Below are 20,956 nucleotides of genomic sequence, written 5' to 3' on the forward strand. Positions count from 1 at the left end.
GGTGTGACTACCATAGCACATTCTAAAAAGACAAAGGAAACGTAATAGAAATACCAGAACAAAAAACTGAAATTGCACATAATCATGAACGGGGCATATAGCAGGAGCATCGTTGAGGCCGGGCTTGGGAATTCACATACCGATCAAAAGAACTGCATATACCTCCAGGTGCTATGATGACTGGTGGGGTACGGCCGTAAGATCACATAGGATGACGTGGGGGAGTGCAGGATAGAAATCGATACTTAAGAGTAACCAAAGTTTAACGTGGCTGGGCACAGCTTTATTCCGGGCCCAAATTGAATGGGTATCACTGGTGAAACAGTTTCTGGCACTGAGATACCTGAAAAGGAAAAGATGGCATCTTTAAGTAGAAATATTTTGTCTTTCCAAAAAGGAAGACCAAAATTATCCAATAGGGCAAAATCCTTGGTATGGGTGTCTGCTTATAAACACCCCTAATTTGTTAATGGCTATAAGTGCCCATTGTGGCAAACAGAGTAAAGGAGGTAAACAGGTAATCTATGCAGGCAAACCCTTAGCAATACTACTGGACATAAGTCTATTATATAAAAATAGTATAAAAAAACAAACGGTCCAAGTCAGATACTACAAACAGCGCTATTGTTCAGTAAACTGGCATGTGGCCAACTCCACAACAGTCTTTGGGACAAATGATGAACGTGACAGTGATTCAAACAATTTCTATAGGTGATACTGAAGATAGTCAGTGTGCACCTTCCACCAAACTCCCAGAATCCACCATGTGAGAACACCCCTCAGGGGGTTCAACTCACCAGAGCGTTATGACAACGGCCTTAGAGAAGTGTTCATCTGAGCCGTATACTGCAGTCAGCATTGTCTCCGGAGATGTATGAATGGTGAGAGCTCCTAATAAAGGCCATAAACAAAAGAGCGCAATCCCGTTTATATTAAAAATAGCCCCTCGCATCAAATATACCCTCATAAATAAATATATACATACAAACCTAGCAATCAACGAAGCTTTGAAAGTGTAATCAAGTGTGCACTTCACCGTCCTATAAAGTGTGTAACCAAGCAGCGATCGTAATCGCTTCCTTAATCCTGGTCTAGCAGCGGTGGAGCACACAGATCACTTCCAGTATGTCATGTGGGTCACGTACTGATGCGTTTCATCATATCCTGACTTCAACAGTCGCTCTCTGAAGTCAGGATATGATGAAACGCATCAGTGCATGACCCGCACAACACAATGGAAGTGATTTGTGCGCTCTGCCGCTGCTTGATCAGGATTGGTTACACACTTTATACGCCGGATGGCGAAGACTGAAGTGCACACTTGATTACACTTTCAAAGCTTCATTGATTGCTATGTTTGTACGTATATATTTGAGGGGCTGTTTTTAATATAAACGGTATTATGCTATGTGCGCTATTTTGTTCATGACCTTTATTGGAGCTCCTAGCATTCATACATCTCTGGGGACGATGCTGACTGCAGTATAAGGTTCAGATGAACACTTCTCTTTAAGGCCGTTGGCGTATAACGCTCTGAGTTTAACCCCCTGAGGGGAGCGTGTTCTCACGTGGTGGATTCTGGGAGTTCGGTGGAAGGTGCACACACTGACTATCTTTAGGATCACCTATGGACATTGTCTGAATCACTGTCGCGTTCATCATTTGTCCCAAAGACTGTGTTGTGGAGTTGGCCACATGCCATTTTACACAACATTCGCACTGTTTGTAGTATCTGACTGATGGTTTATTGGACTGTTAATGTTTTTTATAATATTTTTACATTTTGCATTTTTTTTAAAGGGCTGCTTAGATGGGAATCTCTTCATGTTTGACAAAACTACTGGGAAGCTCTGATATTCGATTTATGGATGATCATTTAGGTTTTTTAGGTCCAGAATTGTATTTCCTTGGTGCTGAGTGGTGTATTGTAGGTTGTTAATTTTACACCTTTTGCTCCCTTTTGATATGTCCATTATAGTAAACAAATATGGGAATAGTTAGATAGGCAGAGTCTTACATATGAGCAATTGGAGCACAAAGCATGCCTATGAATAAAAAGCCAGTCAGTGTGCAAAGCACAATGGGCCATGTCCATTTTGTTGGCCGTCAATGCTATAAGGTTGCAGTCATGGACTGAATGAGCACTGACCTTGCAATAAGTATGCCACAAAGAATGTAGGAGAGCAATCTCACAGTCCACCAATCCACACCGCAGCCAATCCTGTAATGACGTGAGGAGGCTAGTGAGTATCGTTTGGCTTGTGCTTTTATAGCAGGCGAGAGAACGCCAGCGCCTGTGCAGTGGTCTGTGCCTCGCTCGCTCTATTGCATGAGGGAAGAGAGGTGGAGGCGGGTACGGAGCTTGACGTGATAGCCACGCCCCGCATCCAATGCTTTGCACATGGACTGGCTTCTTTTCTCTTATCGTTCATGGACAGACACGGCTCCTTAAATCTTGACAAGTGGGTTATGTTCCCTGTTTACAGGAGAGGACTAGAAGAAACATGTTGGATAATTAAATACATGTTACTTTAACAGAGTTGAACAGCCCCGCCCAGGGGGCTGTCCCTCCAGACCTAACCCCCCTCACTGCAGCATGCAGCCTCAGTTTCGTTCTGCCTAGTAAGGAGAAGGACATATGGCTCCCTTTGGGCCCAGCGCCCTGAGGAGAAATGTTATTTATATTTCGTTTTATTTTACCTTTTCTTGAAGAATCTTCTTTCAACTGTTGGCTGAGACAGGCTGGATAATATAGATCCTTGTAGTCTTCTCAGTCCGACCAACCAGCGTGGGCACACCTTTGCAAAGAGGCTGGGTCTGCCACGCCATACCCCATGACTCCTGGGGTGGCCCGGTGAGCTTTGCTCCGAGGTCCACATATGACTGGGCTGTGGTGTCTCACTCACAGTGGACCCGCCTGATGGCTACCTCCATTGTGGTTGTAGTTCTGTCAGGAATGCGTCAGCAAGTCCTCGCTCAGACGGGCAAGTACAGTCCCTTCCGATTCGGTGGGTTGGTACGGCTGAGCATTCCTGCGGTTCGGGGGTCCTCTTCCCCCCATCCTTCCCTGCTCCTTTCTCTCTGCATTACTAAAGCATGCTGTCTGGGAAGGGGGGCCTTCCTGAGGGGACTGTGTTATCTGGCTTTTTTTATTGTTTGTACTGGGTACTTTCCCTTGGGGATTTTCACTGTAAAAGCCCTAGGAAGCTTTCCCTGTTTAAATGCAGCATTTTGCCGGTGCTGGCGCCATTTTTGGGAGGTTTTCAATTATATTAAAAACTCCCATTGGCGGCCATTCTTCGTAGCCGCACCAAGTGCAGCTTACATTGCGGTCGGCCATTTTCCTGTGGCTGCTTTCTGAATGCTCGGCGGCCATCTTTGTGCAGTCCTGACCCCTAGTGCTGTTTCCTACGGTTGAAACACAGGTCCCTGCAGACGGCGCACAGTTCCTTCACGGTTCTTTTCCTCTCCACACGCCGTGTGCTGAGAGCGGTCAGCAGCGCTGGGCAGTCTCCTGAGGTGAATCCCCTGGGTACCCCTGGTCAGAGCAGCAAGTGGGTAAGATGCCCTGAATAGGGCCCTAGGAGCGTCATTTTTTTTTGTAGACAGGTGTGCATACACTTGCATCTATTGCATACACACTATGTAAATGTCTTTAATATTTGGAGTCAGTATCTGGTCCTTCCCCAACATGCTGGTGGTAGCAGCAGGTGTTGGCACCTGGGATTGCCACCGAGACTTGATTGTTAGCCCTGGACACTTTTGTGCCAGGGTGGGGGCAGACTGCGGACGGGTGGTGGTTAAGAGTGCCCCCTCCCCCCGTTATCCCCTGGGGAATGCTCTGTTATGGAGCCACGGACCAGGTACCTGCGTCAGTGCAGGATAAGGCATTTATAGATGCACTTCTCACTGCTGTAAGGGACTCTCTTAAGCTGGATAGTGCAGCTGGGTTTCCGCCTTTTTGTTTTTTTTTTCCTTCTGTGCCCTTCTTTGATAATTTCTAAGATGCGGAATGAGAAAAGCTGCTGAGGGCTTTTGTAGTCCCTCATCGCCTAGCGGTTCAGTGCCCCTTTTGAGGAGAGCCCTTTCAACAGGTGGGCTTCTTCTCTGGTGGTGGACCCTCCGGGTGTCACGTATAGGTGACCACTCTCCCTATTGCGGGAGTCCCCGCTTGTATGGATCTAACTGTTAGAAGATCCGAAGCACTGGCCCTTTCCAGGTTTACCATGCTGGGGTCTGACTTGCGGCCTATTGTGGCCCCACTACTCTGGGGTCTCCGTCACTCACGGAGTGAGCATTTTGCACCAGACAATGGTGGAGGAGCACCGACTCTCTCCCGAAATTATTAGGCTAGCAGACCTGCTGGTCCAGGGCCTTGTATAGGTCTGTGATGCTTCATTGAATGCTGCGCCCTGGTTATTCAGGACTTCTGTTTCAGAGATGGTTTTATGCACACAGTGGTGTAGTGGTTAACTCCATTACTTGGCAGCAAGAGAGTCATTGATTAGATTCCGGACACTGACACCAATCTGCCTGGAGCTTGCATTGTCGCTCCCTGTGTCTGCGTGGGTTTCCTCCGGGTACTCCGGTTTCCTCCCACCCTCCAAATACATGTGTGCATACACCTACATAATATACATACACACTATGTGTATGTATTATTAAAGGGCAACCCTCCCAGGCCAACAAAGGCTCAGCTGGGGGACTAATCCGTCCCTGGGTGCGTAAGCCGATCAGGCCGGCACCCAAACCACGCCAATGTATGTAGCCTTCCCTCCCTGCTCTAGGTGGGGGGGCGGCTTATGGGTTTACAATTCAGTGAACCCTCCCTGCTCTCTGACCAGTGGGTCTGCGAGGTGGTCTCTTCGGAGTACTAGATAGGGTTAACTCCTATACACAGAACAGAGTTCTTTCCTTGTGTCTTCCTCTCCCGGCTCGTCTGTCTGCCTTGGACAGTGTGGGACTTGCTAAGCTGTGGGGTAATTTTACCTTTCCTGCAGGATGGGAGGTTTGGGGTTTTCTATGGGCCTCCGGCCCTGAATACCTTTGAACGTTGGGTAGTTCTGCAGGCATACATGCATGTCACGTTTTGCACATGTCACAGAATTTTCTGTGCTTCGTGATGGGGGAGGGCTTCTGTCAGTCTGTGGACCTCCCTTTTGATCTGGCGTCAGCACCAAGGGTTTTCACCTAGGAGCTTGCAATTATCCTAACTTTGTTGGGAACAGCGAGGCTTTGCCTCGTGGGCGACTTGGATGACCGTCTGAGAGCAGCTTCTGTCTCGGACCTAGTGGATGTGTTTATAGCCATTCAGACCCTCTGAAGATTCGGGTGGGTGCTAAACATTTGGAGCCGGTCCTGGTTCCGACTCTACGGTGGAGTATCTAGGGTTGATCCGGACAACTCGGTGGCGAAGGTCCTTCTTGCCCTGGAGAAATTGCAGGCTCTTCAGTCTGCGGTTGAGGGTATTGGCATCACGCCATCGGTTTTCTCTCCGGGTACATGCAGGTCTGAGGCCTGTGGGTAGCCTCCGAAGCGGTACTGTATGCCCAGTTCCACACTCGGGCTTTCCAGGAGAAATACTGTCAAGGTGGTAAAAATCTCTTTTCTCTGAACTCATCAGATTCAGGTGCGCCACCTAGTCGGAGTCTATCCGAGTTGGTGACGGAGATCCTCTTCGGTCCGGGAAATTGTTTCTTCCTTCCAGTGGTCGGTGTTTACGACGGACGCCAGCCTCACGGGTTGTGGGGGCTCCTGGGGGGTCCAGTCGTCCCTGAGTCGCTGGACTTGTGTGGACCTACGGCCACACCTCCCTGAATGTGTCTGCTCTCGTCTGATCTCGGTAGCTACCCAGTGTCGGGCCTGGTTAGTACCTGGGTGGGAGGCCGCCTGGGTGCTTGGGACCCTGTCTACCGTTCATTGTCCTACTATTTGGGCGATCGGGCTATGCTTCTCGTGTTCGAGGAGGTTGCAAGGTCGTCCGATCTGGATTCAGCCGGACAACGCCATGGCCGTGGCTTCGGTCTACCATCAGGTATACCAGCAGGCGGAGTCGCCAGATGCCAGACCAGGGCGACTGGTATTTGTGCTTGGGGGTGTTTCGGCTCCCTTGCAGGAGGCGAGTCTTACAGGGCAGGAGAGATTATAGCTCAGCGGTACACTGCCTCCCCTGCATGCATTTGACTCTGGGTTCAAGCCCAGAAAGGTCTGCGTCGCACGTGGCCAGGATGCGCCGTGGGCTTCTCCACTCATGGGTTGGGTCTCCTGGCCGCTCGTCTCCACCGCAAGGGTGTCGAAGTTAGTGGCCAGGTCTAGTGCTCTGGTACAGACGCGTCAGTTGCGCTGGTGGCCCGGTGGGGTCTGTATAGCAGCTTTATGCCGTTCCGCCATTGTTGTTGCTTCCTCGGCTGCTCCATAGAGTGGAGGCTGAGGGGATCCCGATGGTTCTAATCGCTCCAGATTGGCCTCGGCGTCCTTGGTACGGCGATTTCAGGCGCCTCGTAGCGGAGGTACTCTGGCGGTCTCCAGGGCAGGAGGTCCTTCTGTCTCGAGGTCCCATACTTCCTCCTGTTGTACAGTCACTGACTTGCTCAACATGGCTATTGGTAGCCAGGCTTTAAGGGACCGTGTTCTGTCCGACTCGGTCATCTCAACCATGCTGAGGGCACAGTAGTCTTCTTCCAGAGGATCTACCGTCGCACCTGGCAGGCCTACATCTCTTGGTGCGAAGATATGAAGTGGCGTCCACAGACGTACTCGGTGGCCAGGGTCCTGCTGTTTTTACAGCTTGGAGTGGATCTCAAATTGCTTAAAGCACCGTTTGGGGGCAGATTTCAGCCTTGGCTGGGTTCTTTCAGTGGCCTGTTTGCGGCCCGTTCCCAGGGGGTTTGTCATTTACTTCCCCTCTTGGCCCATCTCTTCCCCCATGAGTTTTGACTCTGGTGCTCTATTCTTCAGGAACCTTCCTTTTGGAAACAGATTTTTTTCTTGACACTATCTCAGAAGGTGGCCCCTTTAGTGGCCTTTACCTCTGTTAGAGGGGTCTCTGAGTTGGGGGCTTGTCTTGCAAGCTGCCATGCTTGATCCTCCATAAGGATTAGGTGGTGGTCCGCCAGCGACCTTCCCTTCTTCCGAGGGTGGTTTCCGCCTTTCGCCTGAATAAGGGCATTGTTCTTCCATCCTTATGTCCTCGGCCGGCGCATCCTACATGGGTTGATTTCCATACTTTAGGCGTGGTACGCGCTTTGCGGGTGTACTTGCCTGCTACGGCTCCATTTTGGAGATCTGAACCTTTTGTCGGTGTCTGGTCCACAAAAGGGCCTGTCTCATCGACCACCCTTTCTCGCTGGATCAGGCAAACCGTCATATAGGCCTATGCTCTTCGGGGGCGGCCCCCCTTTTCCGGTCGCGGCATTTTCGACCAGGGCAATTGGTGCTTCCTGTTTTTTTTTTTTTTTTTTTTTTCAACATCATGCGTCTGTCTCACAGGTGTGCAGGGACTTGTTCGTCCGTTCGCACTTTTTCCAAAATTAACGTGGCTGCTGTGAGTGCATCTTCTGATGCTTCTTTCGGCTGCTAGTTTTTGAAGGCGGCCGTTTAAAGTTGCACCTCCTCCGTTGAGGAGCTCTGCTTGTTTTGGGGTGAAGTTAAAAATGGTTTTACTGATATTTCCCATCCCTCGTTTTTGACACTGCTTGAGGACGTTCCACTTGTCAAGATTTAAGGAGCTGTGTCCGTCCATGGACGATAAGAGAAAATAGGATTTTTTTTTGTACTCACCGTAAAATCCTTTTCTGAGTCCATGGACGGACACAGCACCCACCCCTTCTTTTTAGGTTTGTACTGATTGTTATGAACTGAGGCTGCATGCTGCAGTGAGAAGGGTTATGTCTGGAGGGACCGTCCCCTGGGCGGTGCCTGTTTAACTCTGTTAATGTAACATGTATATTATCTAACATGTTTCTGCCTAGGAGCTGTGTCCGTCCATGGACTCGGAAAAGGATTTTACGACGAGTACAAAAAAATCCTATTCATAGGCATGCTTTGTGCTCCAACACTCATATGCAAAAATCATCTGCCTATCTTCAACTATTCCCATATTTGTTTACTATAATAGACTTTTATGTCCAGTAGTATTGCTAAGGGTTTGCCTGCATAGATTACCTTTTTGCCACAATGGGCACTTATAGCCATTAACAAATTAGGGGTGTCTATAAGCAGACACCCATACTAAGGATTTTGCCCTATTGGATAATTTCTTTCTTTCTTTCTTTCCTTCTTTCTTTAAAGATGCTATCTTTTGCTTTTCAGGTATCCTCAGAGCCAGAAACTTTGTGTTTCATCAGTGATACCCATTCAATTTTGGGCTCTGAATTAAGCTGTGCCCAGCCATATTAAACTTTGATTACTCTTAAAGGGGTTGTAAAGGAAAAAAATGTTTTCCCCTAAATGGCTACCTTTACGTTAGTGCAGTCCTCCTTCACTTACCTCATCCTTCCATTTTTCTTTTAAATGTCCTTATTTCTTCTGAGAAATGCTCACTTCCTGTTCTGTCTGTAACTCAACACCGTAATGCAAGGCTTTCTTCCTGGTGTGGAGAAAGCCTCTTGAGGGGGCGAGCAGGCAAGTCGGGACACTCTCTCTACTTTGCCGATAGAAAAAGGAGCTGTGTGTTAGTGGGCGTCATGACACTCCTGCTCGCCCCCTCAAGAGGCTTTCTCCACACCAGGGAGAAAGCCTCGCATTACGGTGTTGAGTTACAGACAGAACAGGAAGTGAGCATTTCTTAGAAGAAATAAGGACATTTAAAAGAAAAATGGAAGGATGAGGTAAGTGAAGGACTGCACTAAGGTAAAGGAAGCTATTAGGGGATTTTTTTTTCCTTTACAACCCCTTTAAGTATCTTTCTATCCTGCACTCCCCCACGTCGTCCTATGTGATCTTGCGGCTGTACCCCACCAGTCTGCATAGCACCCGGAGGTATATGCAGTTCTTTTGATCGGTATGTGAATTCCCAAGCCCGGCCTCAACGATGTGCAATTTCAGTTTTTTCTATTATGTTTCCTTTTTTTTCTTTTTGTTTTTAGAATGTGCTATGGTAGTCACACCTGGCTTTGAATGCCCCTGATGAATGGACCCTACAGTTGTCCTGAAACGCGCTGGGCTGAATATCTATAAATGCCACGCACCAATGATCAAATATTGTACTGTGTTTTTATTGGTCCTACCAATGGTGATTACACCTAAAAAATTGTATAGTTTTATCAATAAATACTATTCATATATTTTATCTCTCTCCTCCTTTTTTATTGACTTTTAAAGTTCCTATTTACCTTGGGGGGTGGGATTTGCTTTTTTCACTGCTAAAACAAGGTTCACCGATTTGTGGCCAAGATCGTGGATCCAAATGCCTTTGCAGTGGACACACTAGTGACCCCATGGGATCAGATCTGACTGATATGCATTTTCCCACCACTGCAGGTTCTTCTTGTCTACTTGGCAATAGAGGGCATTCTGGTTATGTTGGTGGCACCAAAATGACCCAGGACTTGGTACTCAGCCATTTTTCAACTCCTGAGTGACAGTCTGTGGGCACTTTTAGAATGTCCCAACCTGCTGTCTAAAGCACAGGTGCTTATTGCAAACATTCCTTATCCTTATTTTGTAGCACAGGTTAACGCATGCAGACTCTTGAATAGTGTTTGAACAATAATCGTACATGTAAACTTTTCCGAGTATTGGAGCAATAAACAAAAACAGACACCAGGCTTTGCAACCCTTTTAACTATAGAGGGATTAGCACCCTGGTGTGAGAGCTGTACACTTTGTGCACATCCTGTGTAAGCCTTTGTCTGCAGCTCTAGTATCACTGGGGACTGCCCATGTCCTGCCCTGACCTACATTCATCAACTTCATTAGTTGCCAAGCTGTTAGTCAAGTTTCCGTGCATTGGGGATTTTACTGGCAGATCAGCTTACTGATCTGGATCGGGCTTTCTTTTACATTAAATATACAACCCACTTTCTTCTACCGTGTGTGTGTTTATATATATATATATATATTCTCGCACACATGCAAAAATGTCATTAAAATCCTACAAGGCTATTTAAAGCACCTGAACATAAGCAAATATGAGGATTTGGTCACACCATATGTTCATGGCAGTGCTCAAGCCCACTACTGTGTCAAAGTACCCAATTTTCAGTGGGTCCTACGCTAATCCTAGGAAATATCCCACTTCTCAACCATGGGAGAAATGCACTCCTCTTTATGGGAGAACTAAAAGGACTCCTATAACTCGGGTGGACACTGATTAGAAGTACTGGTGGGGGATGATGGGGTGCTCCATCCCAATTGGTCTGGTCAGGACCCATATAACAGACTTGGGGGGGGGGGGGGGCACACCCTAACTATGTATCACATTAAAGATGGTGTGTGTGTATATGTATATATGTGTGTGTGTATATATATGTATATGTGTGTGTGTATGTATGTGTATGTGTGTATATATGTGTGTGTATATATATATATATATATATATATATATATATATATATATATATATATATATATATATATATATATATATATATATATATATATAAATTACACACACGCCCTGTCTTTCTCCCGCTCTCTGTTTATGTACTGGCATTGAGGATGCTTGGGTGTAATGTACAGTAGCGCCACCCAAATATTTAATTGTAGCGTTTTGTGTTGTGTTATTTTTTTAGTTGGGCTGTTTTTTTGGCCTGCATATTCTCACAGGGCATCCCAACCAGAACTTATCAGTTCCTAGAGGACTGATATGGTCTCTGCCTCTAATTGTGTAAAGGACTCCCTTTTGGGGCAAGTGGGTAAAGCACTTTAGATGCTTCTTCTTTCCCCCCGGTTTTCTGTTTTGACTTTGTGCCTGTCGGTGTCCCAGCGCCACTTTCACTTCCTTCCTGCCCAAGCCATTTTTCAGCTTTCAGCACTGTCACAATTTGAATGACAATTGCGCGATCATGCAACACTTTACCCAAATGAAATTTTAATAATCTTTTCCCCACAAATAGAGCTTTCTTTTGGTGGTATTTGATCACCTCTGCGGTTTATTTTTTTCGCTATAAACAAGAGCGACCATTTTTTTATAAATATCCCCAAAAATATATAAAAAAATCCTCAGTTTTGGCCGATGCGTATTGCAATTTTTTTTTTTTTGCCAAAAATATGAAGCGTTTTTTGATTGGGTTACGCAAAATTTATAGCGGCTACAAAATAGGGGATAGATTTATAGCATTTTAATTTTATTTTTTACTAGTAATGGCAACGATCAGTGATTTTTACCGTGACTGCGATATTGCGGCGGACACTTTTGACACTATTTTGGGACCATAAACATTTATACACATACACATTTATACAGTGAACAGTGCTATAAATATGCACTGATTGCTGTGTACATGTGACTGGCAGGGAAGGGGTTAACCACTAGGGGGCGATCAAGGGGTTAAATGTGTACCCTAGTGAGTGGTTCTATCTGTAGGGGGAGGTGACCAATCTGTGTCCCTATGTACAAGGGACACCGCATCGGTCTCCTCTACCTGACGGGGATCTGGATCTCTGTTTACACGCAGAGATCCACGGTCCTGCTCAGTTACTGGGCAATTGCTGGTGCCCGGCAGACATCGTGGCCGCCGGGTCCGCGCATCGGGTGCATGCCCCCTAGTGGCTCAGCAAGGCGAGGACATCATACAACGTCCTCCCAGAACTAGAGCATTATCGTGCCGCCGTCGATTTGACGGCGGGCGGTAGTAAAGTGGTTAATTCCCCCCCACTTGCAGTAGTAGTTGGATGTGTCAAAATGGCTGCCTCTCATCCTCAGTGCTTTTTGAGAAAAAAATATAGAAATACAATTTTTTAAATGTATTTGTTATTTTTCACTGTTCTGAGAGGGCATAGTTCCACTTTTGTGGCATATATGTAAAGCAGTGACTGTGACATCAAATGTGACATCGGGTGAATTTTTCCTGGTTAATGTGTTTTTAGATTACAGGGACTGTGAAATCAGGTGGCTGCCACAGTGTTTTTTCTATAAATGTGCCCCTTTTAGGTATATATTTTAAAGTTTTCCTACTTGCATCTTCACTATGGGGGAATGTGTGTATTCCCATTTACTATTGCTAGCCAACAAGCAAAGCGTTTATCGAGTCTTTCTGCAAAATTGAGCATTTTTATTAGCCTGTCTACCTGATTAGTTTGCGTGACAGCCATTCATTTGATTAGCCTCTTGTGTTGAATGGAGACCTCCCAGAAGCAGTTAACTTGCTGCTGATCTGTACAGTAGCGATCTGGTCTTTGGTTCGTCCCAAAGTGTCCCCATTAGGCTGTATTCATCTTTTTCTATATTCTTTAGAAAGTGCACATTGTGTAACATTTTTTTTTTCCTGTTGAGCACTGGGAGTGGATTATTGGCATACAGCCAAGAGAGCTGATTGGAGGAAAGGCACACACCCCACTCCACATTGGCAAAGGAAGTAATGTGTGCAGAGCTCTGCTCTGAACGGAGCAGCACTCTGCTAATCTATTTATAGCAAACCCCACATGACAGATTTCAGGCTGCTTTTATCTCCTGTGTCAGAGACCTTGTCAGAAGTTATCAGGCTGTTGAACAAATACCGGATGGGACTCAGTGCTTTGAAGAGAGATGAGAAAACACTACAGATATGTGCCCAGTTGAAATTTCATAAATTGGGTTTGCATCCACGTTAATCTTGGTTAACCCTTTCACGACCAGTGGTCATTAATTTAACTCAACATCTCCTAACTCTAGTGATCACATGACCATGAACCATTCTGATTCCCAGGTTGACAATGACCTTTGTACATATGAAATTACAGCCGCACAAAATGTCGACTGCTGGCTCTCATAGGAGAGAACATTAACATGTCCCCAGCTTGGGGCATTGCGCCAGTGAGAGTTAACATAGTCTGCAGTTGGGAAGGGGTTAAAGGCTACATAATTTGAAGCAACCTATGTGAATGCATGCAAGGATATGGAAATGCTGTCTGCTATTATTTTATTACCTTTTTTTTTTTTTCTCTTCAGATACCGTAGCGAGAAGATGACAATGAGCTATGCCGAATATCTATCCCACCGTCAGCACCATCACTTTCAAAATGGCATTGGGCACCCTCTCCCACCATACAACCATTATTCCTGACACTGAGCCGCATGACCAGTCACTAGACCTCTCAGCAGAACTCTTCCCAGGAGACCCAGCTCCCTCTTGGTCTAGCTATCTCTATTACTGTACTATTTTATGATGATTGTTTCCGTTGTCCTGTTTAGTCTTTGCATTACTTTAGCAGTGCTAATCAGGGCAACGGGTGGGAAGACATTAAGTATCTACAATGAATATTTTTGTCAACTTTTTTATGAAAACTTTTTGAGCTACTGAGTTTTTTTTGCAGCATATATATATTTTTTTTCTTTATTTACTATTTTACATTTTTTTCTAACCTTTCCCTACTGATCAGGGTTTCTCAATGATTGTGGATGGAAGGAAACTTTTATTAGACGATGATGTATCCGTGATGGATAATTGAGTTCTGTGTGTGTGTGCACTAGCTCGTCAGTTTCTGGTACATATCTATTTTATTTGTATTTAGTATAGTCCTCTAAGATAGCGTCACAAGTCTTGCATGTTCTTCTTAACTGTTGGAAGAGGAATTCTTGGCATTTCCACTGATTTTGAAAGCATATTTTAGGAGAACTGTATAATTCTTAAGATTAGGTGACTCGTGCAGCAGAGAGAATTCATACGCAATTTTTGTTTTTTTGGCCCCTTTTTTCCTCTGTAATTGCTAATGAGAGATGAGGACATGTAGGTGATGGGGGTTGAGTATAGCAGCAGAGACCAATTTAGGTACAGATCATGGCATTTCATCTGTTTTACTTATGCAGTGGTTTAAACCCTCCCTTGCAGTGTTGGGTAACTTGCCTTCATATGAACAGGAAACTGATGCGTTTTGGTTTCATGAACCGTGTGCTACAGTGCTTGTTCATCACCTGATATGTCTTATGTCTGCTCTTCCTCTTTGTGTAAATATCCAGGGGTCTTCATGAGACATGAAAGACCAATACACTTTAAATTTCATGTATTCGTATATAAAGGATAACAGTAGTAAGACTGATTTATGGTTTTGCCACAGCAAAGTAAATTTTTAGTCAAATCATTCTTAATCTGAAAAAAGAATAAGCAGGAATTGGACAATTTGATCAACTCCAAAAAAGTTTATTTGGGAGTCTTTCATACTAAATCCCACTAAATATTTGAAGTTATGTTCATAAAACTACCAATAAACGTATGAGCTGGTTGCAAAAGAGTTATGGCAGAGGTAGACAAAATGCAGTTAATCCAGTACTGTGAAAGCAGACCATTTTTATGGCTTGTATACAAACCCTGTGTTCTACGTCTTCTGGACTGATTGCACTGTCATGATGAAGACCTTACAGCGGAGTCATTTTTGTGTTGTATTAAGTCGGCAGCAACAAAAATGTAGCTGCTGACTTTTAATAAACATGCACACCTGTCCCATGATCCAGCGGTGCACTCACCCCAGCAATTTCCAGCACCGGCATTTATACTGTAGGCATCCAGGTGTGACAGCTTGTGTCTTTACAGCAGAGTGCCACTTTTGGGTGGAACTCTGCTTTAACAGCAACATGTATTGTAGCATTATCTGTCAGGCACTGCAGTCTCCCCTATCAGTAAGGATGATTTTGCACTGAACCATTGGCTTGTTAGTCCAATATATTTTTTTTTTTAGTACAGCCCATGTTAGGATAGTTTCCAGATGCCCTCTTTGGACAATTATACATACCTAAGCCATTGACCATCTGTGTTTTTTGCAGCCGGCTTTGGTGATTTGTCGATCTACATTCTCGTATCTAGATCGTACTTTACAAGTTTATTCTGATACAATCAGATGTTAAAGCTCAAGTTTGGGAAAAATCCTTTGGTGCATTGGCTATGTACCAGTAAAATGGTACCTCCTAATTTATCTTTTTTTGGAAAATGTTACTTGCACGCAGCCTCAGAGGTTGATGTCCCCATTGAAGTTAGTTGTTAAATGGACAGTTGGACTAGGTCTTGGTAGTCACAGCAGGTCACTCGTGTCAGCGCCTGTATGCTAAAAACACCCTGTAAGAATTCTAAGGTTGGACACGGAGATTGCCTACATTTTCTGTATGGAGGCGCTTCAGTGTGCACCACGTAATCGTTGTGCTCCACCCCCGACTGTCTGTTTCACCACTCGAACTTCAGCTGTGACATCACCCTCCAAGATTGTAGGTAACTTTTTGAGAAAGCAGTAGCATGCCTCAGAAGTGCCTTATTGGTACTTGGCTAGTGCCCCAATAAAGTTCGTCTGTACTCGTCTGCCTGAGAATAAAAACTAGCTCACAAATGCTTTTTTATTTTTATTTTCCAGTGATTTTTTTTTTTTTTTTTTTAATGCATGCAAAGACTCGATGGTAATGCATGTTATCCATGAAATCAAAATGGCCATTTTTTTCATTTTGAAAGTTACTTAGATTAGTCTTTTTAAAATTTTATTTGAGGTTTTATGTTATGAAATTGAAACATTTTTGTGTGACAAGTTTTATTTTTAATTTTTGTAGCAGTAGTACTTTGAAACACTTTGAAGTAGTCAATTGAAATGCCTCCTGGGTTTTTAAAGTATGAATTCTTTGGAGATTCCTACATTTTTCAGCTTTGTCCTTTTTGATAAAACAATGTAACAGAGATGGGAGCTACTGGGTACTGCCAGCCTCCCAGGACTGGTGTTGTGTCTCTGAGGTTAGGAAAGAGGATTTAGTGATTTGATTTTTATTTATTTTTTAAAGTTCAATTATAGGAATTCAGCACTATAAGTCACTGTGAGTCAAGTCCAACATGGCGCATAACCTCTCCTGAACTCATCTTTATTATTTATATCTGATGGGTTTATAGTAGGGTTGTCCCGATACCACTTTTTTAGGACTGAGTACGAGTACCGATACTTTTTTTTATGTAGTCGCCGATACCGAATACCGATATTTTTTTTTTAATGTGTCCCCAAATGCAGCCATGTCCCCCCCCCCCACATATGCAGCCATGTCCCCCCCCCCCCCACATATGCAGCCATGTCCCCCCCCCCCCCACATATGCAGCCATGTCCCCCCCCCCCCACATATGCAGCCATGTCCCCCCCCCACATATGCAGCCATGTCCCCCCCCCCACATATGCAGCCATGTCCCCCCCCCACATATGCAGCCATGTCCCCCCCCCCACATATGCAGCCATGTCCCCCCCCCCACATATGCAGCCATGTCCCCCCCACATATGCAGCCATGTCCCCCGTACCTAAATGATGCTGCTGCCACGTTAATCACCGCGCGGGGAACATTAGTCAGCTTTCGTTTGAATAGCTGTTTTGCCTGCCGCGTATAGAGACACTCCCCCTCTTGCCCGCGATTGGACAGATCCGTTTAAGGGGGAGTGTCTATGTGCGGCGGGGAAAACAGCTATTCAAACGAAAGCTGACTGTAATGTTCCCCGCACCACGGTGATCAACGCGGCGGCGGCTTTGCGACACGACGGCGGCGGTTGCGGCGGCGGGGGGGATGTATTCTATTTTGGCATCGGGGGTATTTGCGGGAGTACGAGTACTCCCGCTAATACTCGGTATCGGTCCCGATACCGATACTGGTATTGGTATCGGGACAACCCTAGTTTATAGTACTCCCAGAAGAAAGCCAGCTCAATGCTGATCCTTCAGGTCTCTGCATCTTCAATCACAGAAGCCTTTGTATTTTGTGAATGTGTTCACATAATATAAAATCTTCTCTAAATGGGCAGCAGAAGGGTGGGGAGGGCATAGCTGCTCTGTGGGTCTTTCTCCCCTCCTTACAGCCCTGAATGTCTTGTGTATACTCCAGCAGAGCCATAAACATGTCAGATATAGAGATGCTCAGGAGATGCCTTGGACTAGAATCGTAGTATGCCTTGACTTTTTACAAAGTGTCTGAATTCCTGGAATTTAGCTTTGCTATTGCAGAAAGTTAAGATTTAGTCTGTAGCTATAAAATAAGCATATGGACTTCTTTAACATGCTCTTTTTATTTAAATGCTTAACTTGAACTCTGAAGTGCCAATATTCATAGATTTACAGGCAATTTATATGCAGATGAATTCATTCAAATGCTGTCGGATATGGTACTATTATTTGAACTCCACCTAAACAAGGATACCAGCATGTATAAAACTAAGGAGCAATGCACTTTGGTGTGGCTGTTTATTAGTTAAGAGATTCTAAAGCTGGCAGCTCTGCTCATTGTGGTGGAATCGGGTTCATTCCAGTTATTGGGTTTGACAATAGGTTAGTTATTATACAACTCTTTACCTTAGACAAGCAGATGTTTAAAAAAAAATTGCAGATATTTTAACCTTTTTGGTGCTGGAAAGGGCTTTTGAACATATGATCAAAGTGTAAGCCATTCTTGCAACAAAGATGTTAAGAGAGCAGTTCCTTCATCCACATCATTTTGCTCAAAACATTGGTCACTGTTGCTGCTGCTAGCCCCCTGTAGCAGAGATCTCCCCATTTTTGGATGCCTTAAATTACTTGCTGCCAGAACAAATAACCATGCAGATCTTTTTGGTTACTAAGCAGCTTCTAAAGTTTCAGACCAATACATTGTAGGCTCTCCTGTCTAAGGAGCTGCCAAGGGGTGTGAATTTCATTTTTTGCCATTCCTCCCCACACTCAGGTGCATGGAGTTTCAAGTCTTTGATTTTTGTCCATTGGTTCTTTTTCCCTTGCATCATGTGGCGTTCTCCTGGGGAGTTATTGTGCTGCCTTTTAGTGAGAGACCCTGTTTGGAACTTCTTTTGCATCCAGCTAATAAAGTGAGCACAAGTAAAATCGTGATTTTTGCTGCAAAAAAAAATCTATTCTTTTACAAGTACAGGCACAGCAAAATGTGTGGGTTTTTTTGGGGGGGTTTTGTTGCCACCGGTTGCAACACTTTTTTTTTTTTTCCTCCAAAATGAGCTTTAGAATATCCTTTTATTTTTCAAATGCTATGTATTTAAAGGTGCTAATCATCCTTGCACAAGGTCCTGTGACTGGTCATGCCAACTCAAGTTCATATCAGATTTTTTTTTTTTTTTTTTTTTACACTAATCCTCGATATATGCAGATGTTCTACAAGATGTTTCTTACCAGTGTAATAATGCGATACTGATGAAATGCCAATCCTGCAGGTTTTGATAGCACAAGGTCAGCAATACTTCCCAGCATGGCTTGGGGGGAGACTGAAAAACCACAAAAAGGATTTGTTTGTGTGTCCTTTTGTGTACAGCTTAGTGCAAAACTGCATTTGTCTCTTAGTAGCTGTTTAAAATTAGTATGAAGATTGTTATGCAAGCCCGTTTACAGATGGATTCATTTAACAAATATGGTCTTTGGGGTAGGATTTAGGACTGTGCAGCTACACTTAAAGAATGTCTTGAAGCAGAACACCCTTCTAAGAAGCCTCTGATTGAAGCAGTCATTTCCTGGCTCATGGACCAGCTCTAGAGCCATAGCCGAGCCGTTAAACCTATTCCACTTCTCTGAAAAAACAAGGTTTGCTGTGTGGTTCCTGATTCAGTGATTCACTGTCTCCATGAATGTCAAACCTATTTTTGCTAGGGAGCCTTCTTTACAAATGGTTAACGTGAGAGCAGAGAATAGAGTCAGATCCCAGGTGTGTTTTTTCTTAAAGAAAATTAGTTATTAAAGATGTTGGATTGGTTTAATGTGTATTGCTTCCTCCATCACTTCTGTTTTCACAGAATTATGTGAGCTTGTTTTGGCAACTGATGCCGTTTTAAAGGCATTGCTCACTGAACATTACAGAATACTGGCATTTTTTAGCTGAGACGCTCCAAGGTTTTCCTGCTACCACTAATCTGGAAATAATTTCTATAAATTGAGTGAATTCCTTCTCAATAGCCATATTCCCTCCCCTTTTTTAAAGTGCGTTTGCATGAAAGAAACTAGATTGAAGCATATTACTGAAAGTGTTTAGTCACTGACATAAGCCTTAAACGCCAAGCTACATAAATGTTTTTCCCATCTACCTGACTGATGCCAGGGTCCAGCTATGCAATTACACCCACTGGGAAGTAAATTTTTAGTTCTGTTTGAATTTAATAATCATGGTTAATGAAAATAGAACAATTTTAAACAGAACTGGGCACACGCAAACCAACGTGTAAATCTGAATTTTTGAATAAATTAAATGGCAATCGTTTTTTGGCTTCTAGAACATTGTCCCAACACCACTGCCAATGAGCAATGCCTTTTTGACTTCAGATATAACAGCCATTTTGCAGTCCAGTTTTACTCTAATTGTTTTAGACTTCTCTGCACAAAGCATTCGGTATGTAAAACTACATTGAATTTGTGCTTGCCCACCTACATCTATGAGGTGATGGTGATTTGTATTTTAGCCTTCCTTCTGTTTCCTTTCCAAAACCATATCTTAATTTTTAGGTGGAATGGTTTGCATTGATTTTTGCTTGTGGAGATGGCTGCTTTCAAAAGTAGATACTGCATAAGTAAAATAATTTGCCTGAAATCATCTACTTTTGTGTTTCTCTGTTCTGGCTTTTGGTGGCCAGGAATGGGTCACATTGCCTGGCTCACTTCACAGGGAATACAATTCTTTACAGAGATGAATTAAAAAAAACTACAGTTGTTACGCGCTTACTGAAAACGCTGGCTGTCTTGTTTTAAAATGAGTCACTGACCTGAAAAAAGTCAGTGAAGTCCTGTGGCTAGCACCATACTTTTCCTAGGCCAGTGACTCTGAATATCAAAGCCATTGGCTCAGCATTGGAAAGCATGCAGTCAGCATTTGCAGAAGTCGGCCATGGCAGCCCACTTGCACCTACCTGTTCCAGGATTCCTTTAAGCTGTTGCATATAGATCTAAGGTGTACAAAAAAAGTTGGTGGCCTCAAGGGATGAGAGTGGAGAGTAGCCAAATGTAGCTAAATTGTAAAAAAAAAAAAAATCTTTAAAATGTATACTGTAATGGAACAGGAAAACCTAGATGGTGATTTGAGTTAAGGGCCAGGCCTATTTTTACCATGGGGCTGTGCCCTCAAGCGGCAGGTCAAAACAAGTTGGTCACTTTGGCTTCTGGCCCCTCAGCGTCTTCCTGCTGCTGTGGACACTTGGGTAACAGATCTAAATTACTGTACTGTTTCCTAACTGATTAAAGGGGCAGGTATAGCTGCTATGCAGAGGGGTGGAGCCTTGTAAACAAGTGCTGCCTTGGCTGACAGTTACTGAAAACGTTCAATAGATGTCCTGCCTAAGTTCCAATCTAGCACGTGGCCATTGGAATCTGGAGGCAGTAATGTATCCAAAGGTAAACAAGTCTTGCTTGCATGACGGTATTTCACGTCTTCAAATGTACAGGTTTCTTAAAAAAAAATAACAAATTAATTCTGTCTGAGATAGATTTCATCTCTTGTATATGTTAGACCAAACCAAAGAAACCTCTGGCCATACTCTAATGCTGCTCCTTAAAGCCTTTCAGTTCTATCAAACAATCCTGCAGGATTCTAATGTGTTTTTTTTTTTTTTTTTGTACAGTTTCTAATGGATTTTTTTTTTCTAGTGATTAAGTGAATCAAGTTTATTTTGAGGAGACTGGAAATGCATCCTCTGTTTAAATAAACTGATGATTTTTTTTTTTTTGTTCCCCATTCATGCTTTTCTGTAAGGAACCCTTCTTGTGTGCCTCTGAGTTTTAGAGGGTTCCGTGTTACCTTCATTCTTAAGACCAGCAAAAGATTATTTCTATGAGAAGTTTTCTTTTCTTTTTATATTACTGTTCTGGGGGAAAAATATATTTAAAAAAATAAAAATA

General features: G+C 44.1%; 1 protein-coding gene across 2 annotated transcripts in view; it reads left to right on the top strand.

The window, feature by feature from the left end:
• AMMECR1 (AMMECR nuclear protein 1) overlaps nt 1–16,067 on the top strand; it is a 95,916-nt gene extending 79,849 nt beyond the window's left edge. Inside the window, exon 6 of one of the 2 annotated variants that reach the window (XM_040323884.1) lies at nt 9,087–10,351. In XM_040323884.1, coding sequence (XP_040179818.1) covers nt 9,087–9,117 — 31 coding nt within the window. In that variant the 3' untranslated portion in view covers nt 9,118–10,351. Of the gene's footprint in view, nt 1–9,086; nt 10,352–13,090 lie in introns of those variants that run through there. The other variant, XM_040323883.1, reaches the window with a different exon arrangement.
• Nucleotides 16,068–20,956: the final 4,889 nt, after the last annotated feature.

This window comes from Rana temporaria, chromosome 9 (assembly GCF_905171775.1).
Source record: "Rana temporaria chromosome 9, aRanTem1.1, whole genome shotgun sequence".
Taxonomy (NCBI): Eukaryota; Metazoa; Chordata; class Amphibia; order Anura; family Ranidae; genus Rana; species Rana temporaria.